Below are 27,466 nucleotides of genomic sequence, written 5' to 3' on the forward strand. Positions count from 1 at the left end.
TCTTATGTTTTATCTCTAAAATTCTTTGAATTTTATATTCTAACATTTTAATGTAGTTTTTTTCCTTTCCAACTATTTCAGTAAAATTGATTTTTCAAGAAGATAGTTCATTTTATCTTTAACCCTTGAGGATACAGGAGTGAACCATCTGAGCAATGTATAGTGACTAAGATATTGAGACTAACTTTTTAACTGATCAACTTTTGAGACAGGTTGCTGTTAACCATTAAAGAACTAATTTGCTGGTTCAGAATGGTTCAGAATGGACTCTGGTCATAGTTCTATTTAGCAACTAGAAGCCTAGATTGACCAAACGACCACAGTGAGCTATCCCAGGGTACCATCAACAAATAGTTTCAACATACGGTCAGTTAATTTGCATTACAGTGAAAAGTCTGCTTTTACATAAAAATTCTGGTCTGAGAAAGATAAAGACTAGAAAAGATGAATTCATATTTCAAAGTTATGGAGTGAATATAAAACCTAATTTCATCATCTTCCACACAAATTATAATTGAGTACTCACATAGTGGGCATATGAACCAATACCTGTTAGCATGAAATGGGCCTCCACTCAGTCAACCCAGAATCTATTTATCCCTTTCCTCTCCCTACATCCAGGTGGGAATTAGAGTAAGGAGATGGTCAGCTTATTAAGCCAATCAATCTATTCCATTTCCCTGGCCACAGTCATTGGTTGAAGACTGGGCATGGGAATAAAGCTGGTCCACTTAAGGCTAATTTTAAGAACTTAAGAAGAACAAAGTGACAGAAGCACAAGAGGGCGCACGTGCACACACACACACACCCCTCCTACCATACATATAACCCCTTTATTGGCCTACAACTATGAGGAGAAACATAGTCAGGATGCAGTCAACCCTTGGAAAGCAGACTAGAGAAAAAAAAATTTGGTTTTTGGTGATACTGCTGAATCACTGATCAACCAATCCTAAAGCAATTCCCTCTATCTCTGAATTTTCCAATAAGCACGCCGATAAATCTTCTTTATTGTTAAAGCTTGTCAGAGCCTGAATGGAAGTCAAATGCAAATGAAGGAATGTTAAATTATACAAGGGCCACTCTGAGTTAACATTTTATAACTCAAGGTTAGATAAAGGAAAAGTATGGTTTACTACTACAGTCAATATTTTACTGAAATCAAGGGAACATTAAGCACAACAGATCTATTTGATTTAGACATTTTATTTTTAAAAATATTTAAGCAACCAATACAAGGATTGGCATATAGTATACACTCTGTAACTGTAAGTGGAACTGAGAAATTCAGTTCTTGCTGTCACACAGCTCACGATTTTTGAGAAAGGAAGAGCCCTGTCCAATTAACCACAATACAATGTAGTAAGTGGCATCAACAAAGTATTTGGGAGTACAGAAAAGAGATTACTTACAAACTGATTCATGTCACTCCTTAATGTTCAACCCTTCAATGGTTAAAGAAAAAAGCCTGATTCCTTATGATGGCTTCTAAGACCCATAGCTACTTTTTCGGACTTATTCCAGGCCCTGTCACCTCCCTAAATGGAATTTCTCAACATTTCTTGAAAATATACCATGATCTTTTTTTTTTTTCTTTTGCTGAGGAAGATTGGCCTTGAGCTAACACCTGTTGCCAATCTTCCTCTTTTTGCTTGAGGAAGACTTGCCCTGAGGTAATATCTGTGCCAATCTTCCTCTATTTTTTTGTATGTGGGTCGCCGCCACAGCATGGCCGCCGACAAGTGGTGTAGGTCTGCGCCCAGGAACTGAACCAGGGCTGCAGAAGTGGAGTGTGCCGAACTTAACCACCAGGGCACAGGGCCAGCCCCCGACCGTGACCTTTTACATTACTTAATTTATCTATAATACTTCCCTCTCCCTTTTTACCTAACAAACTCTATTACTCCTTCTTCAAGGGTTACTTCTGTTAATCCTTGCCAAAATCCCCTGGCAGTTTAGGTATTTCCTTGTCTGTGGGGGAACTAACTTTTTATTCAGCACTGACTACTTGGCAAGTATCATTAAATGGTGTATCTCAACTGATTCTCTTAATAGTTAAGACGTGTAAGTGGTATTGGTATTATCCTGCTTTTACAGATGAGAAACTCTCAGGCAAGTTCGTTTGCCCAAAATGACAGAGTGGCAAGAAAACAGCAGTGCACTATTCTAAGCCAGGTCTATCTGAATGCAAAGCTGCCTCCACTCTGTGGTCTTCACTTAGCACTTAACATACGGTACTATTTGTTTGCCTTTCTATGTTCCCTTTATTGAATTATTAAATGTAAGAATTATCTTATTCATGTTTAATCTCTACTATTTAATTAGCAACTGGCTTAAAAGAGGTGCTTAAAAATATTCTCAATAAATGAGGAGAGAGAGGACAGCTATGATGGGATGAGTGGTGAAGGGCAGAAAGAAGTACGACAAAAGTCAAGGGAAGAAAGAGTTTTAAGAAGGCAAGGGCAGTACCATGTTATAGGGGAAATAAAGAATTAGAAAAGGGCTCAAGATTTGAAGATTTGGTCTTCTGTAACTTTGAGTAAGTAGTTTCTGTAGCACAATATGGAAGTAAGCCAGCATGCAGTAGGTTAAGAGTGAGTGGTGACGAGGTGAAGGCCATAAGCTGTTTAAAGGAGTCTAGAAGTAAAGGAAAGCTGAAAGAGGATGGTAATTTGAGTAGGAAGTAAATTGAGAGAAAGTTCTTGTATAAAAGGTTTAATGATCTTTCCAGGATAAAGTATAAGAGGCTGAAAGGAAAATGAAAGAATCACCAATGAAGAAAGGTGGGAAGAAGAAAGGATGAACACAAAGAGAAGGATGAGCCTTGGAACAGAGAAAGGCCTTCTTCTCTGAGAGAAGACGGTTCATATTGGCTTGTATTTATTTGTTCAGTAAATAAAAGGCACATCCACATGCTAGAGGAAGAGCAAGGTTTAGGTGTGTCCTTCAAAATAGAGGAAAAAATAAGAAATAAGGTTTGGAGGAATGGGACCCAGTCAACAAGAGATAAATTTTAAAAATGGTTGTCCACGTACTAAGGAACTGGCTTTAAACACAAGACAGTATGCATGATCAGTTAAATCGATGGGCTGCATTGTAAATTTCTCCCTGAATGTTTGTCAACCTCAAAGTATGAGAAACACTGTCCTAAGAAACAGGATCCTCATTGTCTTATGTAGCAAAATGTAAGAGTTGTAAAAAATCTAATATACACTTACTTTAAAATATTTTTCATTAAAAATACCTTCTCATACTTTAGAAAAACGGCTTCTTAAATATCATCCATGAATGCTGAAGAAAAGACGCTATAAATAATAATATAAATCATATTTTCCATTTATCTCAATATAGTCATGCTCCACATAACAATGTTTTGGTCAACGACAGACCACATATACAACAGTGGTCCCATTAGATTAGTACCAGATAGTCTCGGTGTGCCATAGGCTATACCATCCAGGTTTGTGTAAGTACACTCTACGATGTGCGCACAATGAAGAAATCGCCTAATGAAGCATTTCTCAGAACGTATCCCCATTCTTAAGCGATGTATGACTGTAAATGATAATACATTATTACCTAAATAGTAATTTCAATAATGCTGCCATCATCAAATAAAACTATAGAAATTAAAAAAAAGATACCTTTATAATATTCTGGAGTACTTTCTCATTCACCACTGCTTTGTGACAGGCTGTTTTTTGGTATAAATCCACAACTACTTCTAAAGACCTTTCAGCAAATGGTACATAATTCAAGGCTACCCATTCCGCCTAGAAAGTAATATTTTCACATGGAGTTAAAGATAAAGGAGATTAAATGAAATCACATTGTTTTCAAAGAGTAAGCTTCTTTGTCTTAAAGTTCAGGCCTTGGTTTTAGGTCAGATTATATTACATGCAAAGTTTTCAAAGAGATACATACTCATGAAAGAATAATTTTCAGCCAGGCAAAAATTAAAACTATTGGAAAAAGCACATAGAGCATTCTATCAAGAACTGGAAAAGATGTACTTTATTTGTTGCCAATAGGTTAGGACAATTTGAGGAAATTTAACTCACCGGTGCAAATAGTTGGATCTATTGTGATTCCATTGTGTTGCAAGACAAATAGAATGAGAAAAGTTAATACACATTAAAACTACTTTTCGGACCATGTAAAATTATAATTTTTATGTTGAGTGAACAAAATCAGCATGTGCATGCATTCAGAAATTTACTTTTCCCCTAAGCCAAAAAGAAGTTAAGATTTGCCAACTATGGCTATAAAAATCTTTTATGTAAAATCCAACTAAATTTCACACCAGTAGTAGACAACTTCTTATTAAGTACACACAGATTTCTTCATTTTGCATTGCAGGTATCTATTGTAGATAAGATTAGGCTTAGGGATTCAGAGGCCATTTTGTAGTGGGATGGGACAGCCAAGAAAGGAACTTTGAAGAAAGATGTATTACAGAGTAACATGAAAGGCCAAACTTTCTGGAGAACCACTTGGGAAAGGAAAGTCATGAACAAGAAAAAAAGGAACACAGAAAAGGTTTTCCAAGTAGTGTTTCTTTTCAGCTTAACTGTTAACAGACACATGAAAGTTTAACTGTAAATGAAAAATTTCTGAGATAATCAGAGTCCATCTTAAATGGAACTGAGTGTATTTATAAGCCATGAAGTCTTACTGAGTAAATATAATTTATAGTAAGTTACCTGATTATATTTTGCATTTGCGATGTGCTTTGTTTCCAGCTGTCCATACTGTGGGGGTTTACAGGAAAATTCTACAAATGCCAGTAACTGGTCAAATATAGCTGGATACATTATCTGCATGTTTTCTGGTCCTACACAGATGGCCTATAAAAGCAAAATATGAACAGGAGAATGTGTAATCTGAACTCCATCAAGTTCTTTACTGTATATGCATTTGTTTAACCAAGGACTCTTAAAGACTGTCCTATTTTATGTATTACACAATCTCTTATAAGCCCTAAAGGACATTTAAGCTATTTTAAACCATTACTGAATAAAGTGCAGGCTAAATGTGTTAATCAGCTAAAAATGTTTTTTAATAAAAAGTGTGATTTATTACTTAGACTGGAAAAAGGGCAAGCACTTAAAGAGAAGTCCCAGGCAGTCCTGAGGTTCTATAATCTGATCATTTGTTCAGTAATACAGATATTAGAGATTAAGATTGCTTCACTGACCAAGATGATTCTGACTTCTACTTAAGTAATGATATTAATTCACTGAAATGACAGCTGACTTCTGTACCATGCCTGGTCCACTGACTTGAACAAAAAATCATGTGCATTACAGTTGGGAAAATAAGTTATGTATGAAAATTTGTGTCTAGAAGAAATGTATGTATTAATTTTTAACAGGACAGTGAATATTTAATGTCCACTGTATCTGAATATACAGACTTGACTTAAAACAAGAAAGTTAAAAATTTTTAATAGAAATTAAACTTACTGCTACAAATAATTTGATAAAACAAAAAATCAAATGCATATCCTGGCATTACACGTTTTAATTACATTTCAATTACATTTAATTCAAATATGTTGAAAGTACTTAAAATCTTATATCTTAAAATCTTATGTTTTTATTTTTTTCTAGCCGTAAATGTGTTTTCTCTTCTCATTCCTTCATATTTTCTTCTTTCAGTGTTTATTTTTCTCTGTGGGAAAATATTTAATGATATTTATGGAGTGTCTAAAATATACTTGTACTTTACAAAACAAAAAGCACAATCACTCTACACTTGAGGAAACTTCAAAATACTAAATCACAATTTAAAGCATTTCAAATTCCTAAGGAATTTCTTTAAAAAGATGTGCAGAAATCTGTATTTTTATGCCATCCGTGGCTTTTTTAACCTGCCAGATTTGCCTAGTTTTGTTTTCCTTCGGAGAGGATGTATCCATCTAGCTTAACTCAAGTTTTAGACATAACTATCTTGAGATATAAAGTAGATAAGCAAAGTGTTGCCCATCTCTAAGCTAGATCATCTTATAATTACAATGTAAAAAAGGAGAATAAAGATATCTAATACTATCTCTCAGTATTTATTTTTCTCAGAAACAATAAATGGAGAACTTGAATGGTATACGGCCTAAAAAAATTCTCTCTACTGACTGCTTCTAATAGTTTCACTTTCTTCTTTATCAATCTCTTGCTGAATCTTAACTCTTAGAAGTAAACAAGTAGTAATTGCTGTTGAAAAGAGATAATTTATCCTAAGTGGATTCGTCTATTTTCAATGACTGAAAAAGGAGAAAAATCCTGTGTGGATATCTTAGAAAACTAAGTACCACACTTTCTCTGAAAATATCTTAGCATTGAATAATGACTTTGACTATACATTTTGATTTTCAGTAGTTCTTTAAAAAAAAAACATACTAACAGTGCTATAGTTGACTTATAAAGCAATTTGGGGATCTTAAAATGCTTAATATGCAACTGCTTTTTTTTTTTTTACAATGAACTCCATCTAATAAAAAGTTATTATTGACTTTTCTTCAGTATTCAAAGCGTGTATATCAGAATAACCTATAGTAAGAACCTGACAACAGATTTTAGTCCAAAAGCTGAGAATCAATAAGCAATCTGGACAGTATTTCCTATTAGTTCTTAAAAACTGTGTATGCGGAAACAAGAAAAGAAACTGAACATCTAACCTATGGCATGGTTCAAGGTTTCTCTTATTAAGTCATTAATAACTCATTCAGTGCCTACCAAGTACTAAGGCCTTTGCTAGAGAACTTGATAATGAAGATAGTAACAGCTAACATTTACTGAATGTTTAACCGTGCCAGGCACTACTGCCTTATAAATAGTATCCCTTTTTAACAGGAAAAAATTTTAGATTTATTATTTTCATTTTATAGATGAGGAAGCTGAAGTACAGAGAATCAGAAACTTGCCCTAATAAGCAGAAGACAGGGCTTCACTGCACAACTCCAAGGGCACCACTCACACACAATGTGATGCTGTCTCCTGGAGGACCACTCCAGCAGCCTTGGTGATGGAGGCAGAGACAGCATCCGGCCATCTGACTTTAGGAGGTTTAGCAATAAATAAGACAGATGCACTCTCCTGATCTCAGAACTTAGGGAAAGCATATAATCAAATTCTTAGGTCCTCCATGCATACCAAGATATCTTGGCCAAAAAAATCAACTAGCATAAGTAACTAAGTCAATTTGGTTGGGAACTAGTGATTTGAAAGCCAAGAGAAGACAGTGACCCTGAAGCCCTAAACAATAATGGTAAACATGAAATCAGAAATGAGTTTTTCCTTTAGGAAGGAAAACAGCTTTTAATCAATAAAATGTTTTGCAGGATGGCTATTAGGTTATGGATAAATTCCCAAAGAAAGTAAATTTGCTTGTGAAAAAACTTTCTGACACCTGGAGGGGAAAATATAAAAACACTCTTACTGATAATGAAATGTTAATTTTTCTCTGTCAGGAAATATTAAAGACACCAAATGTTTGAATGACATTCAAGTATTATAAAACATCACTTAGATACTCACATAAGTAATAAACAATGGCTAGAGTGAAAATCAGTAATGCAAAATGATATCAATTTGGTATAAATGAACAACAATAAAGCTTCCTAAGTTTCAGATTGAAGGTATATGTTGTTTTCAAAACCATTAGAAGCTCAGAACAAACGTCTAGTCGTTGGGATGAATGATTCTATTTGTTCTCTTAATTGCTAACGCAGAGTTTTTAAAAATAAAATTACATACTTTTTTTCCTTGAAAAGAATTTTTGGTTTTTGTTGTTTCTTGGTTTATTATCCTCTACACATATATGAAAGCTTGAATTAAACAGCTGAATGAGAGTTCTAGATTTATGGGCACCCCACGAGGCCTGCGCTTTGCTTTGCTTTTCTGACAGAATAACTTTTCCATTCCCTCTAGGGCAGTCTATAAAGGAACTTGTGTGCCTGGTCAATCAGGGGGGAAAATGTAATTATTGACAGGCTACCTTTTTTCCCCACTGAAAATAAAAACAGCTATTTTGATTTTAATTGTGGAAAATAGATATCCCTACAATAAATTTTTCTACATGCCAGAGTCTCTTAAATTTTAAGTTTCTACACAATTTGTTTCCCTGCACAATGCAGCTAGGGTTAAAGAGATCAAAGAACTACTGCGCAGCTAGACTTCCTCCAGAGGCAATTAAGAGGTATTACGTGTGGTAGAAACCATCATTCTTACTGTGAAAGTTTCCATCATTCCAGCTGGATATAAGCAATCAGCTAATCAGAAAACATGATTTGCAGTACACAAACGGCTACTGATAACACGTGTACTCAGGATCTAGTTCCATTCTACTTTTGTTAGAATGTCATAGCTATTCTGTTGGAATTGCTGGCTCTTCAGTTGGCATCTTTTTGTTTAGCAATTTGGTTGCTATGAATCGTGTTAACAATTACCTTGAAAGGTTAAACAGTTCTTTGATTTTGATCTGGTCTTGCTTGCTAATCAGGATTTGCTCAATGATTTTTAGATGCTTGTTTTAATAATTTTTTTTCTAGTAACAAAACGCAGAGATAAAAATATATCTTTTTAAAATTTCTATGAGAAAAATACTTTATGAATTTATACTTACTTCTTTTTAATATAGGCTTCCAACAATTCCAGAGCTAAATTTAAGTACAGATAATAAAAACCAATATGCAATCCCATTTCTTACTAATTTTCTAATTATAGAAGTACTTGACTAAAGTTGTCATTCCAAAAAGTATACCCTCTTTTGAAGAGTTGCATGAACAAACCAAAAAATTCTGGTGAATAGAAACAAGAGGACACAAGTAGTTTCTTAAAGATTCTCAAAACCAGAATTATCCTTTTAAGTATATCAGAAAAACACAAGTTTTTAAAAGAACTGGATCTTTACAATCCTGAATTTATCCCGAAGTATGCATACACAACAATCTTGATGATCCAGAATTTACCCCAAAAAATATACAGCAAAGTAGAAAAATTCCAGAGAACCGTCCGCCTTACTGCTTAGACAGCCACTAAAATTCTATTACCTTTTGGAGAACATCTAGAGCTGTAAGTACAGCTTCTTGTAAACTTGTCAAAACTGCTTCAGTATAAGATGGAAGAATGAAAGGGGATGCATCTGAACTTATTGGGACTGAAACAGCACTGTGCAATATGACTCCCAACTTTTGCAAGTCATCCATGTTGAAACCAGTTTTTATGTGTTGGTAGAGAGGTGGAAAGATCTGAATTAAAGCTGTAAGAAAAGGCTGGCTGGGAATGAAAGTCAGTTTATCAAAAGTAATAGGAGGCTTAGTGCTTTCCGATCCAATTCTATACCAGGTATTCCACGCAGCCCACCAGAGATTCAAATCTTCAAGCTCATCAGTAACTACGGGTGGCTCAGAGCTACTGTATCTTCCAAGTCTTTCTCCAATGGAATCTGTTCTTACAAACGGCCTGCTCAGGCCAGGGCCTGATATGGACCCTATAAGGACAGGCACAGGTACATTAACTACAGGCAGTGTCTCAGGCTTATCTGAGTCTCTGACAGGGGACACAATCTGTAAAATTTCCTGGAAGCTTTTCAGTGCAGCCAGAGATACTTCATTGTTTTTGCTGAGTGCTGCTGATTGTATGTGGTCAAGAAGAACATCCCACGCTCTTGAAAAATCTCCTGTATTAGGAAGAGGAAAAAAAATCTATCACCATAAAAGTGATCAAATTTACTCTTACTATTAGACACTTGAAAGTCTATTTGCTTTATCTTTCTGCTTAAATTCCTATAGTTAAGTACTAATAATGTGAATTAAAATCATTACAACCCAAAAATCTAGTAAAAAATTTTTTTCAGATATAGGAACAAAGGGCACCAAGAAGAGGATAATGAGTATAGCAAACAATGTTTTGGTCTTGAAAACAAAACTCTGGAAATGTATGTATACATGTTTATACTATTTCCTAGTACTTCTGCCTAAGAAGAACAGAATAAAAGCTAGTGAGGGTGAAAATAAACTTTTCAGTAATATCTTCAGTCTATCCATCTACTTTTATTAATGATGAAGTAAGATGTTCTCATTTTTAAGCATATTGGAAAAGTTATAACAGTACGATAAATGTTTTTTATAGGTCTAAATGTTTAAAATAAACCGTATGTAGTACTCTATAAAATCTTAACTTTATACTTCGGTTTTCATATTAAATAATTTTATAGTTGCAGAAATTTTCTTAAACACTTTTTTCCCCATAACGGTTAGTGAGTTACCAGGAGAAAATGCACCACAAAGAATAGACCGTCCTTTTACATGGAGTCTAAACTTATTTCTGCCATGGAAAACTTAGTCTGCTGATCCACCATCAGCAGAGTATGAGGTAAATGGTAGCTGCTCATTGCCACTGATCAATTCAATCTCTTGCTCTACTCCTGTGACCAACTAAATACGTTTATAATGAAGCTCTCTATGGCCAGGTGTAGTTTGTTTCTATGAAGCCCAGCAAAAATGATCTTGTTCCTACAGCAATCTATCCCAATGGCTTTGTTAACAGCATGGATTATTACCCACATACTTTGATTTAAATAATGCAAAAATCAGAGGAATAGATATTTTCCAAAGCAGGGTAACATAACTAGGCTATGAAACATATAAATATTTGAGGTTTAAAGACTTTCAATTCATAAAGGGCACAAACGACTAGTTTTTTTTAAAGAAGGGATAAACTCATATGCCTGAGGAAGCATTCAGTTAACAGGAAAGCAGGAAGTAGGTTTGGCATGAAACAGTAAGTACTACTCTGTCTATCTGGGACAAACTACAGAACACCTGCCCAGTTACACGCCTCTTCCTCTCTATACTCTTTTTAATTAAAAACTGAGGTATAATTTACATACAATAAAAAACATTTTTCAAACTGTTCAAAGAGTTGTGACAACTTACACTTAAAAACTATCAAAACAGCAAAACAAAATACTTCTGCTCGTTGCCATCCCAGTTCAAAGCTCAGTGAAACATTACATTTGCCAACCAGAATGGGGACCTAATCTCAGATTCAGAATATTCCATGTCATGGGGGGAAAAACCCCTGCGACTGCTCCATTAATATCGTCTATGTCTAGGAAGAGATCCTCTTTCTAAAAGACTAGGTGTAATTATATATTGCACATGGTTATATTAAAAATATGAACCTTATTCTAAAATAATAATAAAAACCATTTCCTAGTGTTCAAATTATAAAAAATTATCAAAGCTACATGAACTGCCTTATGTTTCATTTAAAAAAATCTGAATCTATATCTACTAGTTCTTAATTTTTAAAATAAAGTAACTATCATGAGGGTATTTAAAAATGATGCTTTTTTTATCAAAACTCAGCAAGTGTACAGTTAAGATTGGAGCATTTCATTGTATGCTAATTTTATATGTATGAAAAAAAAAACTAAGGTTTTAAAAATATACATATAAATATAGAGAGAGAGAGCCCTAAAGCGCAGGTGAAACCACCACACAAAATGCCTATGGGAAGAATAAACACGCTTATGCTTTAACATAAAGAGGAAAAAAAAAAAGCCAAACATAAAATAACAAATTAATAAAATAATATGTACAGCATGTTCATAATTATGTACCAAAGTTATTTCTGTTCCCTTTTCTCTACCACCCCCCTCACCACCCCCAGAACTGAAGGTATTATAATCTACACCAGGGCTTCTCAGACTCAGTGCTACTGACTTTGGGTTGGATAATTCTTTGTTGTGGGGGCTATCCTATGTGTTGTTAAGACGTGTAGCAGCATTCCTCGTCTCTACTCCCCAGATGCCAGGAGCACATGTCCCTCCCCAGGTGTGACAACCAAAAATGTCTCCAGACATTCCCTAATGTCCTGCAGGGAGGGAGTGGGGGGCAAACTTGGCTCTGGTTGAGAACCACTGATCTGCACCACCAACAGCTTCCTAACTAGTCAAGTATCCTGCCATCCTTCCTTGCTGCCATTCCATGCCACACATCCCATCCAAAGTGATCTTTCTGAACTGCTCATCTGATAACGCCACCATCAGGGATTAAACCTTTTTGGCGCTTTTCACTGCTCTTAGGATGAAGTCCTAACTTTTGAACGTGACCTACAAAGTTTTGCATGGCCTGGCCTCTCTCTGCCTCTACAGCCTCATCTGGCACCACACACTTCTTTGTTCTCTTCATTCCAGACCTTCAAACAAGCTAGGGTCCTCACTTTCCCCTTCTCCTCCATCTTCTCCCATCTGGTTCACATGTTCTCTTTGCCTGTTAGGCTCTTCCCATTTCAGCTTACCCATGCCCGACGAACTACTACTTACTTCAGAGCTCAGGGAGAACGTCACTTTCTCAGGGAAGCCTGTCTGGACCCCACTGACCTGGTCAAATATCTATTATAAGCTCCCAATGCACCACTCTTTTGCAGTATTTATCATGGTGGCAATTTTGCATTTATTTATGTAATTATAGTTTCTCTCTCACACCCATGGTAGCAAGGATAGTGTGTATTTTGCGCATCATTGTATCCCCTAGAGACTAGCTCACAGGAGGTACACATTACATATTTTCTCAATGAAACAAATGAAAACGTGCATGCTCGTGCAGACACCACACATAAACACAGACTGGCAGTTAGGATGGATTATTCTTGGGAAATAGCATTGTATATGAATTTTAAAAGAATATTCTGTATTTTCCAAATTTCCTTTAACATGAATTATTTGTATAACCAGAAAAAAATGTATATATATACCTAAAGGTTGCAGTAAATATCTTCTAGTGTTGAAGATTCTTGCTACTCCGGCCAAAGTTAAAACCCACGTCTCAGCCCATTGCTTCTCTGCTGTGTCCCTTGAATGATGAATGAGAATATTGCCACCTCCAGACTCAATCTTTTCTTTGTCTGCAGTGGTAGAAGACTCTCGAACTCGGTCCAACAGATGAAAGAGAACCTGAATATTTATAAAAATGCATATAAAAAGTACTGATAACATAGCTTAAGTAACAGCATAGGAAATTAGGAATTGTTATAAAAAATTATACCTGACAGTCTGATCAATCCCCATATATTTGAAGAAACTGACCAACAGAGGTATCTTTATATTCTTAGGTTTATCCTTAAGGTCATGGAATATGAAAAATTAAAATAAATTGGATAGTATATTGTCTAAGACTTGTTGAGTTGAGGTGTCAATGGAGCATCTACGGGGTAATGCACAAGAAGGGAACAAAGCTAGAGAAAGGGGTCCAGGAAAAAAATATAACTATGGGAGACATCTGGATAGAGGTCACAACTGCAGCCTCAGCACTACAGAGGGTGCTTGCAAAAATCAAGCAGAAAGCAGTTGGGACTTGGGGAATGTTTACATTTAAAGGGTAGATTCAGGAGAAGGAATAGGAGCAAATAAAATAAACATTGAATAGAAAAGCAGATGCACGCTGTGAAACAAAAGCCAAGGGAAGAGAAATTTCAAGGAGAAAATAATCAACAGTTTTAATTGCTACAAAAAAATGAGTAGGATAAAGGACTGAGCATAGCGCAAAGACTTGGCAATCAGAAGACTACCTGTAGCCTACGAACAATTTCTGTGGTTCTCAAAATATGGGCTCAGAAACAGCAGCATCAGCATCACCTGGGAGCTTTATAGACATGCAAATTCTCAGGCCCCAAGCTGGGGGGGGGGCGGAAATCAGAAACCCTGGGGGCACAGAGGGTTGCAGCTCAGCAATCTGTGCTTTAACAAGTACTCTAGGTGATTCTTTACAAACCAATGGTTAAGAGACTCTGAAGTAGAATAATCTGGAAATCAATTTACAAGGGATAAGAAAATGCAGAGGAGGTAAGAAAGAAAAAAATCACCAAGAATTAGGCAACAAGCTTAACAATGAAGCTCTTTGAAAGGAAAACAGGAATCAAAGAAAGTATCAGTTTGTTTTTTAAAACAGTAAGGGACTCTTAAGCATGTTTCTGATGAGGAGGAGTTAAGGGATAGGGTTGAAACAGAAGAAAGAGGGGACCAAGGCTTTCAATTACTTTTATTAGGGAACATACATAATAAATTTTTTAAAAAGACATTTTGGGGTCTTTTCTATTAAATTGAAAACATTGTTAAATACAATTAAGGTTTTCCTATGCTGCCTACTGTCAAACTTACTGGTTTCAAAAATTCACAAAAGCAGTGAAACAATTATAAATAGAATTTTATTAAAATGGAACAGATGGAATAAAAAAAGAGAGCATTTTAGCAAAGAGGAGATGCTCAATAATAGGCTGTTGATGTTGTAAGAAAGTTTAAAAAGAGGATAAAAAAGAAAAATTAAAAAATGAAATTGTATATTTAACAAACAAACATACAATTTACCAATTGGAGGTTACTTCTGTTTGGTGAGTCTGCAAGCAAATTTCATTATTGTTGATATTCTTTTATTCATAAAAATCTCTTTGATTACATTATATTTGAATTACATGTAGTGGTTTAGCAACTTCTGGTTTTACAACTTGGGAAAACGGGACAAAAGAGAAGGGCTAAGGCAGAAATCAGAGACAGATAAAAAGACGAAGTTTTTAATATTTAATTTGTTCTGTGTGAGGTACAATTTAAAATATGACAAATCTAACATTTTCTGTTTTGTCAAATGCAGAAATGCATGCAAATTCTTCTTTAAAAACTAATAGGAATAATTTTAATTTAAAAAGTATATAAGCGTGTATTTCAATTAAAAGTTGATAACCCAAGCTATTTTACAATACCTTCCAAATAACAGTGTGCCACGTTGAATGCTGTAATAAAGTTCCATGTGCACCAATTGTCGAAAACAGAGTTTGCCCTGCACTCTTCCTGACAGCAGGACGGGGGTCCACACACAGTTCACCCAATTTTGCATAAAGACAAAGCCACAAGCAATCGAACGGTGGTGCAGGATGGAATGGCCGATTTAAAACCACTCCTTTCTCTTCTGCCTGCTTTTGCTGTGCTGCCTCTTCCTTATTTAATTCTTTTTCAATAATTTCTCCTCTTTGAAAAAAATAATCTGAAATATTCCACTAAAAAGCAAAGCAGAAAAATATCACTGTATTCATAGACTTTATTTCAAACACATAAATAAATACAAAAAACACGGTTGTTTTACCTTTCAGAATAAAATTTTTTTAAAAAAGCACTTCAAAAATCCCTAGTAGAATGAATTTGAAAATATCTCTTCCTCTGTCAAGTGTCTCTATCTGATTTCAGGAGAACTGGAGGGAACAATCTTGTGCTAAGTAATATTTTTTAAAATTCTCATTATGAAAAATTTCAAGAACATACAGAAAAACAGGGAGAATCTCTCAATATACTGATATACACACCGATTATTGACATTTTGTCGTATTTACTTCAAGCCTATTTTATAATCTGTACCAGATTAAGGCTTTAAAAAACATAACCATGATACCATTATCACCCCAACAAAATTATTCACAATTTCTTAATATCACTTAATATTTGTCATTTATACAAGAGCAATTACTATCTCCAAACAGATCTTCTGACTTCATTCTCAACCACAGTAAGGGTGTATGTGAATTAATGAGAATTATGTCAATGGTAAAAATGTAGAGGATCCAATACCTGTGAACACAAATATAAAATAAAGGAGGTGATATCTAGCAGTAATTTAATAAACATTGAATTAACCAACTACTCTTTGGGAGCACTTATATACACAGTATGCTTATGTTTTTCCCGTGATTAAGTTTTTATAGTAAAATACTAACTTATCTAGCTCGTAAGGGAGATTTAAGTTTGACTTTAAAAAGTTCTGAGTTATGATATACATTTAACAGAATCTAAATAATTGCCTTTAAATAAATTTATATTGGGAACAGCTGTCTATATGTTTACTTCATGTAATATTAATAATACTCTAACTTAAATTTTATTACTTCTACATTCAAGATGAGAAAATGAGTTTGAGGTCAATAATTTAACAATTAACAAGAGGCAGACAGAATTAAAATACATGTATAGGGCCGGCCCCGTGGCTTAGCGGTTAAGTGCGCGCACTCCGCTGCTGGCGGCCCGGGTTCGGAACCCCGGGCGCGCACCGACGCACCGCTTCTCCGGCCATGCTGAGGCCGCCTCCCACATACAGCAACTAGAAGGATGTGCAGCTATGACATACAACTATCTACTGGGGCTTCGGGGGAAAAAAATAAATAAGTAAAGTTAAAAAAAAAAAAAAATTAAAAAAAAAAAGAATCATAATTTAAAAATAAAATAAAATAAAATAAAATAAAATAAAATAAAATAAAATACATGTATACCTGTTTCCACAGTCTAGGCTCTTCCACTATCATATGCCATCTCCTAATAGCTAATAAAGTGGTACTAAAAAACTACAGGACTATGAAATGGTAAAGCCTTTTATTGATGCTTTATTTACTAAATAAGTAGCACATGAAAATGTTCCTATTAAAATAATATTGAAAACCAATTAATCTTCAAACTAGAGTCAACTGAATATTTCCATGTACTATTATTTTTTTATTTTTATTTTTTTATTTTTTTGGTAAGGAAGATGGTCCCTGAGCTAACATCTGTGCCAACCTTCTTCTATTTTTTGTGTATGTGGGATGCTGCCAAAGCATGGCTTGATGAGTGGTGTGTAGGTCCACGCCTGGGATCCAAACCCGCAAACCCCAGGCCCCCGAACCAGAGCTTGCGAACTTCACCACTATGCCAATGGGCCGGCCCCTATGTCCTATTATTTTTTTACTAAATCCTCTCATGAGAAACCTTGTAAAAGCCAAATTTTCGCTCAATATATCAAAATTATTCCAAATAATCAGCTATTAATGAATTATTTCTTAAATGATGTCATTAAATCCTTCATGCAAGATTTAAGTGTCATAATTAAAAGTCATTTAAACAACTCCTAAAGAGCCAAAAGCATATTCGCTTAGCATTTACTCTCAAAGGCGTAATAGTGATTCCTAAATATTATCGTAAGAAAGGCAATGAGACTTACTAATAAACCTATTGAAGTTAAACTAATATTGAGTTCTTGGTTATGAAGTCCAAAGCTGCCAGCAACATCTACAACTATCTGCAGGCAAGTGCAAGGCATTGTGGGTAGAAAATCTGTCACAACCAACTGAAGACACTGGAATGCAGTTCGTATCAAGGATTCTCTGAAAATACAAAAGAAAAGAAATTTATACTCATGCATTTAAAAGACATGTAAGTAAAAATACATACCTTACAATAATCTGAACCAAGCAAAATTTATTTTAAAATTAGAACAAGAAAATCTTTCCTAACATAGATCCAGAACTTCAACATTTACATAAATGTAAAAAAGATATGCATACTTAAAAAATTAACAAATAAAAATCAAGAAAGAACCTCTGGTATAAGAAATAAAATCAGTAACTAAAAAAAGGAAAAGAGAATATGTATTAATGCCATATTATTTGTATTTATATTTTGCATCAAGTAACCTGACAGAACCTAGACACTGAATGAGAAAGGGAAATTGGCTACAGCTACTTTCTCACCACTGCATCCCCAATTAACTAGGATGGTGCACAGCACATGTGAATGCACACAATTTACTGCATCCCCAATTAACTAGGATGGTGCACAGCACATGTGAATGCACACAATTTACTCACTGAATGAAAATCAGTTTCTCATTCTTTTACATTTATATCTTATTTAAAATTCTACATCTAGTCTATAAAAGAAAAGAGTAAATTTTGAATTTCAAATAAAGAGAATAAGAAGTATTTGGCTTTGGAGAAAATCTGGTGGTGAAAAATAATAATGAAAAAGAATTATAATAGCTAACCCTTATTGAGTGTTTACTATGCCATGTACTTTCTAAGTGTTTTACAGGTATTAATTAATTTCATCCTTATAACAAAGCTCTATTTTATACATTGCATTGTAGGTGGGAGAAGAAACCTCAGCTTGATCTAAGCCATGGCTGATCTCTATTTTAAGCATCTCAATATTTTGTAGTATTTAAGGAAATTTATTACTGCAAATACTTAAGAAAAATTAATTTGCCATAATAGTCACAAGCATCTCAATCATGTAAAACTCCTAGTCATCCAAACAAGACGGTATGGGTCCTGCTGCAGAATTCTAGACAAATATAACCAAACGTCTGCTAAATCTCTCTATTGCAATGTCCTAACTTAAATTTTTAAAGTCCATACATTTCCCCCAAATTTACTCTTCCTTCTGTATTCTCTACTTAATTCATAATACCACCATCCATTAAGCTGCCTAAGTCAGAAATCTGGGAGTCATCCCTGATTCTATTTCCTAATTCCCCCTTTGCCCCAGTAGTCAATCTGTTAAGTAGCTCAAATCATCTCCTCTTCTCTATTTCTAGAAAGCACTGCAGACTCTCTCATTTCCCATCTGCCCATGCTGCTGCCACAGTGATACATTTCAAATACATATCAGCTCACATCATTCCTCTGCTTAAAATCCTAAAATGCCTCCCAAATGAATTGAGGATAAATTCCAATAGTTTATAGAAGCATATAAGGTTCTTCATAATTTTGGCTCTGCCCCACTCCAGGGGCATATGCCTCTCCCACTGCAGTCCTACTCTTTTGCAGCAGAACAAACTACTCTCTTACTAGGCTCCTACTATAGAGCTTGTTCCTTTTCCATAGGATTCTGTTTTTAGAGCAGGAGCTATTTATCTGTGTAATCAGCATAACTAGCAAGCATAGTATTTGGAATACACTAGGCACAGAATCAATGTTTACTAAATGAAGAAACAAATGAAAAAAGTCTGTTAAAAGCAATTTCTTAGACTTCCTAATATATGCAGAGAAGTCAAGTCCTAGATGTTAATTCACATCTTACCAAATATTTAACAAAACAAAACCCAATCTTTGGATGTGTTACAAAATTTGTTAGCTTGGCACATTTATTTTATTACAAGTGAGAACTTTGTATTCTTGTATAAACGTCAAATAGACAGCAATTTTTCCATCCTTCCAAAACAAAGGTGAGCACTACTAATTCACTATAGCCACTTGGGGGCAGGGTTAAGAAAAACTATTCTAGATCTTAGACTTAAGCAGGAAGGGCATATATAAAAAATAAACACAACTGCAAGATTATAGGATGAATTCTCTTTTTATCTTTTATCAGTTTTCGGATGTTAATTTTAAACACTTACCCTTGATCATTTCTAATCGCTCCCATGACTCCAAGCACTAACGGCCATCCAGGCCCAAGACTGTCTCCCTGACTCTGCAGGATCTGCAGCACACACTCTAATTGCTTGAGTCGGATATCTGGATGATTAATACTGGACATCTCCTTTAATGGGTTCAGTAAAAGCAATTGCAGCCTCTGAAAGGGGGTAAGAAACTAATTAGGAAGAGAAGCCCCAAAAGACAGGAAGGCTTTGCTGTTGCTTTTTAAGTTTACATTTATCTCCACTCAGACTGTAATGGTAAACAGAAATTTTTCTATTAAAATAAACATTGAATATGCTTTCTCTAACAGTAATCATGAGAGATTTATTTTGTCATCCATGTCTTTTTTTAAAATAAGAGAAAATAAAAATCTTTAACATGTTAGATTTCAGGATAAATGGAGAGTGACTTTATGTCAAAAGATATTAATTATAGACCCATACGGAAATGAATCTCACTAAAGGAAATATACATATATATATCTAGCTATATTTGCAGAGAAGGAAACAATCCCCAATTTCTAAAATTACCTTTCACATGTATTTAATGTACATCACAAATATTTAAATTTAAAATTCTCAATACTCCTAAAAAGTGAAAAAGTATGTTAGACATTAACAAAGATGACATAAAACCACAAAATCTGTCGGAGAGTAAAAAAGCACTCCATTCTATTCCTTTCAGCATCTGAAAGCACTTGCTTCATTTTTTTTTTTCCTGAGGAAGATTTGCCCTGAGCTAACATCTGTTGTCAATTTTCCTTTTTTTTTTTTTTCTTGCTTGAGGAAGATTAGCCCTGAGCTAGCATCTGTGCTAGTCTTCCTCTACTTTGTATGGGGCTCGCTGCCACAGCATGGCTGACAAGTGGTGTAGGTCTGTGCCCAGGATCTGAACCTGCAAACCTAGGCTGCGCCGAACTTAACCACTATGTCACAAGGCCAGCCCCAGAAAGCACCTGCTTCATTTATTAACTTTCTTCTAAGGATTAATTTACTTGGCTCATTGATTGAACAAACATTTATTAAGCTCTCACTATGTGCCAGGTATTAAGCTGGAACACTGAGGATATGGACAAGGGTTTCCTTTTCAAAAAACTTAAATTGTTATTGGAAAAAATATGAACTCACTAAAATTTAAGCTCTATAAGAACAAAGATCTTTTCTGTCTTGTTCATCATTCTATTCCATTCTATTCTATTTTTTTATTCTATTCTATTTTCTCTTTTGAAAAAACAAGTTTTTTTTTACCTGGTTTTGTGAAAGTGGAGGATCATGGTTAAATGTTAATCCTGCTTTAATAAGTGAAGTTAAAGCTTCTGCTCCCCATTCTCTCATTCGAGAGTTTGGATGCTGGCAGACCTGAAGGTACATACATACAATGAACAAAAATTAAATACCTGATTTGTATACTTAACCCCTGTATCATACATCAATTTGAGAAAAGAAAAATTAAAACATTACATTTTCTGTTCTTTCACATTTTAAAAATTATATCAAATGTTCATCAATAAGAGTTGTAGAAAAAATTATATCCAAAATGTAAGTAAGCTTACCTTCTGAACAAGGGGCAAGAGGAAGCAATAGAGAGACAGAAGACAAAAGATGAAACCACACAAGTCACAGAAGAGAAAGGACTTCATAAAAGTAAATGATATCATCAGGGGAAACAAAAGAAGCAAGCTGACGCTAAGGTTCCCAATTAGGTCTACCCTCATAATCAAATACTGCACTAAAATTTTAAAAATCTATTTTTTTGCCATTTGATGAGAATGTCCATAATAAAGAAATCTGCATATATCCTTTAATAACTCATAAACGTAATCCCAATAAAATGGATAAGAAAAGAAAAACACAAGCAGATTTATTTTTCTTAAGAATAATACCTTTCTCAGGTTACTAAAATAATACAAAATGATCATGGTAACCTAAACTGCATCTAAACATGTATACTGACAGAAGCAGCTGTTAGTAAGCAGCACCTAATTATTAGGAATCATTCCAACCTGAGTACAAGCGAATTCAAATCCAGAAAAATTCCCTGGCACTATCTGTAATTAGTGCTAGCAAACAGGTTTTTCTCTCTGCAGAAGAGCTGCCGCCTAACCACAGGAAAGGCTGTGAAGGAGCAGTGTTGAGTGCTAACTCAGCCCCAGCCGCCTTCAAGTTTCAGAAGTAGCTGAAACTGAGGGGATCAAGAGACTGTAAAATAACAGAAAGGGGTCCCAAGCTAACAGCTGAAGGAGACGTCACCCATCTTCAGCCATAAAAAGCAACCTATTCCTTCACCAAAGCAATTACTATAAAACTTTAGTCTCTGAATAAATATACAGATATGAGGAAAAAAAGTTAATGCTGATTTTTCATATGGTTATCCAGAATCATTAGTTCATCATGCATGTCTTTGTTCTTAACAAAAATGTAAATATAATAATTAAGAAAAAAAGGTTACCTCAAGTAGATGGCCAGTTAGAGGTCTCCACAGAATTTCTATTCGGTGCATGTTAACTAGACCAGTTTCTAACAATTTGGCAACAGCAAAAAGAGATGGTTCCTAGAGAGAAACATACTGCATTTTGATACTATAAGGAGAATTTGAGTAGTTCAACTGTAAATAAAACTGAGAATACTCTGAAGAGCATGACTATAATTAATATATGATTAGTTAGTATAGAGTTAGCAAGAAATATAAGAAAACTTCAGTTATCATGAGACAAGCTTTTCTGCCCACCTTCAAGTATCCAAAATCACTCTTAATTGGAAAATTTGGTTAGGAAGAGAACGCTTTAGTGGGGAAAGGGTGAAAATTCAAAAATTATAACAGAAACGCAGAATGGCTAGTCTTCTGACCAGAAGGAAAGGAGAATTGTGGTATGGACTGACTTGTGTTCTCCTAAAATTCGTATGTTGAAACCCTACCCCCAATATGATGGTATCTGGAGATATGGCCTATAAGGAGGTAATTAATGTTAAATGAGGTCATAAGGGTGGTGCCCTGAGATATGGTAGAATTAGTGTCCTTATAAGAAGAGACACCAGAAAGCTTGCCAGCACTCTCTTTCCCTCTCCCTGCCATGTGAGGACAGGTAAAGAAGGCAGCCACCTTTTAAGCCAGGAACAGAGTCCTCACCAGAACCAACCATGCGGTCACCCTGATCTTCGACTTTCAGCTTCCAGAACTGTTAGAAAATTAATTTCTGTAGTTTAAGCCACCCAGTCTATGGTATTTTGTTATGGCAGCCTGAGCCGACTAATAAACATTCTTATTAGTGAAGTCTTCCAACGTCCAGGTTTTATGTGTGAATGTCAAGAAGTATGAAAAAAAAACAGAAAGGAGATAGAGACCTAGAAAAAGAAGTATGAAGTCAAGAGTATGGCAGAGATCAGGGCTGTCAGTTGAGACACTAAGTGAAAACTTGCAGAGACAGAAGACAAACCCCTCTCCTCAGCTGCTGGCATTTCAACAACCAGAAGGGAAATCAGTGTACCTCATATATGGTTAAATTAGAGTACTTCGTTCGTATGTTATAAGAGCAGGTTCAGTGAAAAGATTAAAGGGCAACTATCTCTAATCCAATATTAACAGAGGTGGTAAAATACGCTTAAATGCAAACTCAGCTGACCAAAACCATGAGAACTTTCTGATGGGTGGCTGGGATATTTCTAATGGAGACACTGCATTAGAAAAAAGAAAGGGCAACTGAAATTTAAAAAGCAAATAATGAGCATAATAATTTTATAATTTTTAAAGAAAAATATTTTTTTTATCATTCTAAACTCTTTAACATTTTTACAATGCTGATAAAAATTTAATACAGGAATGTTTGATAATATTTTTCTTTCCTAGCAGAAGCCAGTGAACCAAGTAACTAGGGTTTTAAGACAAATACAGTCAGGTCGACCCTTCCTGCATGTGCTAATGTTGTAGGCATCCTAAAAATTTTGGTGTAGAAAAATTCATCATTCTAAAGACAATATGATGGAGTGGTTAATACTGATGCCTGTGAAGTTTTAACTGTCTGGGATCTCATCTCAACTCTAGCACATAATAGCTACATAAACTTAAGTAAGTTACTACTTCTACTAAATTTTTTTTAATTTATAAAATGAAGTGTACAGAAATGACCTCATGTTAGAAAGTGCCTGGCACATAAGTCTCCATAAATGATGTTTAGTATTATTTCCTCCCCCTCTTCTTCCTCCTTCTTCTTATTCTAACAAGGATGTACACAGAAATCGTGTAGTGTTTAAAAGAATGTATACGTGTCCAGGCCTCATATCCAAAGATTTTTATTCAGGAAGCCTAGAACGTGGCCTCCACATTCGTATTTTGTAAAAACTCCATAGCTGACCTTGATGCACATAAAAGTTAGAGCCACTAGTGAAGTGGTTAAGAACGGAGCTCTGGAATGAGACATTTGTTGTTAGTGCCCTCGAGTGGATTCCAACTCCTAGTGACCCTGTGGACAGCAGAGCAGAACACCGTCCGGTCTTTTTGTGCCACCTTTTCACCTTCCGGTGCTATATCAGTGCTCCGCAGCTAATTCAAAGGGATTTCATGGCCAATATCTTCAGAAGTGAGTGGCCAGGTCCTTCTTCCTAGTCTGTCTTAGTCTGGAAGCTCCGCTGAAACCTGTCTACCATGGGTGACCCTGCTGGTGTTTGGATTATCGGTGGCATAGCTTTCAGCATCACAGGAATACCCAGCCACCACAGTATAACAACTGATAGATGGGTGGTGTGGTTCCCTAACTGGGAAATGAACCCAGGCTGCAGCCATGAGAGGGCTGCATCTTAACCACTAGACCACCAGGGCTGCCTGGAATGAGACATGTGGGTTCAAATTCAAGCTCTACCAAATATTTAATAGGTGACCCCAGGCAGGTTACTTATTTTCATATTTTGTCTGGGATACTACTACTGAACCTTACAGAGTTGTTTTAAATAATTAAATAAAATAATACAAGTTAGTGCCTGGCATACAGTAAACAATTACTAACCAACTTTTTGTTGTTGTTATACTGAGCTTGGTTATATGCCTGCACAAGTATCATTAACATCACTTCCATCTAAGAAAGCATTTCCAAGCTTTACCATCACTACTTTCTCAACACATTAGCACAAATTCCTAAAACAAGGACTAAAAATGAGATGATTGGTCACTTTAAAGCCATACCTAAAGAACGCTGATATACACATCTTTAATCCCTAGAATATTTAACTCACTCAGAAGAGCTGACATTGATAAACTATTTTTTAATGCAGAAAAATATAAAAGTTTATACTTATTTTTATATCTCCATATTTATGATAATTTATAGAAAGCACAACTGAATAATAAAGTGTTTTATGCCTCCATCTTAAAATATTACTTAATAAAATTTATACTTGAATACTTTCACAAACTTTTATTTCCATTCCATATTTACCACTTCACTTTACAAAATTAAATCCTAAAATGGAGAGGTGTAAACCCATTCTCAGAGAAGTCACCTCCATTCCGATGTTTCCATTTTCTCAACACTTGTTCTCTCCAAGCCTCCCTGAAATCTGCTCCCACCACTCTCTTGAAATTGTACTCTTCAAACTTAACAATAAACCAATAATAATCAAGTCTCTTATTTTTTTCTTAATCCTCATTGATCTTCACTTTTTGTAACATTTTTCTCTTCTGATTTCCATGAACCTGTCCTTTCCTATTTCAATCCTACCATTCCTTCGACATCCAGCTCCAATCACACCCATTCATCTTGATCAATCTTAATTCATTTTAGTAGAAATATGTACTAAAAACATCTTATGTAACTAAGGATTCAGAGAATAAGTCTCATATTACTTAATATCTATACTATTTATGTAGACTCTTATACCACCTTAAATGCCACTTAACCATGAGCCAAGTAGTTTATATGCTCTTTGAAAGCAGAAATCTTATATTTCCTTTATATTTGTTAGCAGAGTGCCATGTACATAGTAAACATACCATGCTTGTTGAGTGAATACATAAATTCTCAAGACATTACCATATATAAGTTGCTCAGATTTCATTAAGGTACTCTATTAAAAATACTATAATTTTGTGTTAAGAATTAATCTTAAAGATGTAGGATGATTGAAGACATCAAGAAATTGATTACTTCCCTATATTTACTATCATCCTTGCCTTGATTTGCAGTAAACTATAATACATATTTTAAAATAGCTGCATGTTCAGGTAATTCTCTAGCAACATGCTATACTATACAAACTTTGCCCTTGTAGAACCTTATTGGCTAATTTTTAAATAAGTCACATGAGTCAAGATGACAAGCCACAGTACACAGAATTAAGGACCAGGCAGACAACATAATTTTGGATCCTACAGTTAGATGTTAAACAAGTTACAAAGCAGCATTCTCTGTTTTTTAAGAATGTTCTCAGTGTCTTCACTTATTTGTAAATGGTCAAACTATATTTATTCATTTTAAAATATAGAAAGCATTTTAAAAAAATCGTTTCTAAACTATAAATAAACCCAAATACTCCTGTGCTTTCCAAGTGTAGCAGAAAATAATATTTTGACTACAGAAAGAAGTGTTTTTGAACATCAATATTCAAAAGTATTGTTCTAGTCATTTAGTCAATGAACAAAGCAAAAATTTAATTTTCAAGGTAGGGAAAACTATTACCTCCATACAGAAATGATTAGCTCCTTATTTTCTATCCCAATGAAGGCACGAGAAACTGAAACATATATTCCTTGATTTAAATCTTGTCTTGTCCCAATCATAAATGGTAATTTTAAGTATCATCATGACATTTTATGGAACTCATTTATAAATGTGGTGTTGCATTATTCTTTATAAAAGTATTTTTTTAAATATTCAGTATAAGAGAAATGGACACAATTTAAAATCATAATAGATATTGGGACATATCACAAGCCAAATTATGTCTTCTTCACTCCCCCTTCAACAAATAACAACCATAAATGGTAAAAACCCAAGAGAGTAAAGGTTAGCCTCCAAGGTGAGTATTAGTCTCACGGGTAAAACACTAAGATCATAACAAGCATACACCTTCTTTAACTAAATGATGCACCATATTCAAAACAGAAAGGGAGGATATCACACCTTATTATTTCCATAGGCCATATCCATTGCTTCTAGGGATAAGGAGCAAAGCGCATTTATTAAATGATGCAATGATACGTCATCAAGATACCTAAAATAAAAATGAAGGAATAAGACACTCTTATCTAAAATATATAGCCAATAATAATGTTTCTATCAATTTAAAAAACTGACTCTTACTGTGAGCTTTCAAATAATCTTGAAAGTATATTGGAAATCACTGGTAAATCTGTCATCACTGCTGTTGTTAGAACCTAAGAGAAGAATAAAATTAAATGTAATACATGAACACTTTCGGAAGCACTACGAATGACTAAGAATTGACTAAGAATGACTAGAACTTACTGTACTGGGTCCTTCTACAGCTCTCCCAGGTTTCAAGGCACCACCACTACTAGGCTTTAATCCCAGAATCCATACAAGATGCTATTAAAAAAAAAATCAAAACAAAGAAATTTATAAAACTATAAAAATTCTAATAACTAAAATCAAAAATCAGTAGTAGGGATAACTAAAATAATAACTAAAAACAAAATCAGTGGTAGGTTTCTAATAACTAAATTTATATTAATTAATATTCACATAAAATACTTATTACACCAAGCATAGGTAGAACTTAGGCCATTAGGAGAAACATTCCACCACTTCGCACAATATGAGCCACGTCTTTTTTCCTTCCCAACTTCTCCTTTGTCATACTTACCGTCTATTCCTTAGGCCTGCCCAAAGACCAATAGGCACTGCTTAGTTTGACTGTGAGCACTAAGATATAAAAACAACACTGACCTCTGACCCAGAGACTACAGCATACCTGTAGAGTTGCCAAGACAAGTTGCCATGATGTTCCAAGAACAGCTCCATGGCAGTGTGCCAAGTTAAGTAAAGTCCGCATACACTGGATATTTTTGGAAGTTAGCTATATTAAAAAAGAATATTTGCAAGAAGTGATATGCATTCTTGAAAATTAAAAGCTTGTAAAGCAACATTATTGTATTCAAATTTTTTAAAATAAAAAACAAAAATATTAAAAAAATAGGTTTAGATGTTTTTATATAGAACAAATTCATTTGCTTAAAAGTTGTGTTATCATAGTTGGTTATATAACAATGTCAACTGCATACTTAAATAGCTTCTTCTAAAGGTA

At 34.7% G+C, this 27,466-nt stretch overlaps 1 protein-coding gene across 6 annotated transcripts in view; it reads right to left on the reverse strand.

Moving 5' to 3' along the window:
* The window catches only part of MON2 (MON2 homolog, regulator of endosome-to-Golgi trafficking), a 101,454-nt gene that overhangs the window by 19,244 nt on the left and 54,744 nt on the right, over positions 1 to 27,466 (reverse strand). For 5 of the 6 annotated variants that reach the window (XM_058557741.1, XM_058557739.1, XM_058557742.1 and 2 more), the window contains 14 exons: positions 27,134 to 27,238; positions 26,668 to 26,748; positions 26,503 to 26,576; positions 26,323 to 26,413; positions 21,663 to 21,764; positions 20,462 to 20,572; positions 19,193 to 19,368; positions 17,015 to 17,177; positions 14,757 to 15,050; positions 12,759 to 12,957; positions 9,047 to 9,675; positions 4,704 to 4,847; positions 4,062 to 4,079; positions 3,645 to 3,773 (listed from right to left, as the gene is read on the reverse strand). In XM_058557741.1, the coding sequence (XP_058413724.1) occupies positions 3,645 to 3,773; positions 4,062 to 4,079; positions 4,704 to 4,847; positions 9,047 to 9,675; positions 12,759 to 12,957; positions 14,757 to 15,050; positions 17,015 to 17,177; positions 19,193 to 19,368; positions 20,462 to 20,572; positions 21,663 to 21,764; positions 26,323 to 26,413; positions 26,503 to 26,576; positions 26,668 to 26,748; positions 27,134 to 27,238 (2,316 nt within the window). The remainder of the gene's footprint in view (positions 1 to 3,644; positions 3,774 to 4,061; positions 4,080 to 4,703; positions 4,848 to 9,046; positions 9,676 to 12,758; positions 12,958 to 14,756; positions 15,051 to 17,014; positions 17,178 to 19,192; positions 19,369 to 20,461; positions 20,573 to 21,662; positions 21,765 to 26,322; positions 26,414 to 26,502; positions 26,577 to 26,667; positions 26,749 to 27,133; positions 27,239 to 27,466) is intronic. The other variant, XM_058557740.1, reaches the window with a different exon arrangement.

Source organism: Diceros bicornis, chromosome 17 (genome assembly GCF_020826845.1).
Source record: "Diceros bicornis minor isolate mBicDic1 chromosome 17, mDicBic1.mat.cur, whole genome shotgun sequence".
NCBI classification, from domain to species: Eukaryota; Metazoa; Chordata; class Mammalia; order Perissodactyla; family Rhinocerotidae; genus Diceros; species Diceros bicornis.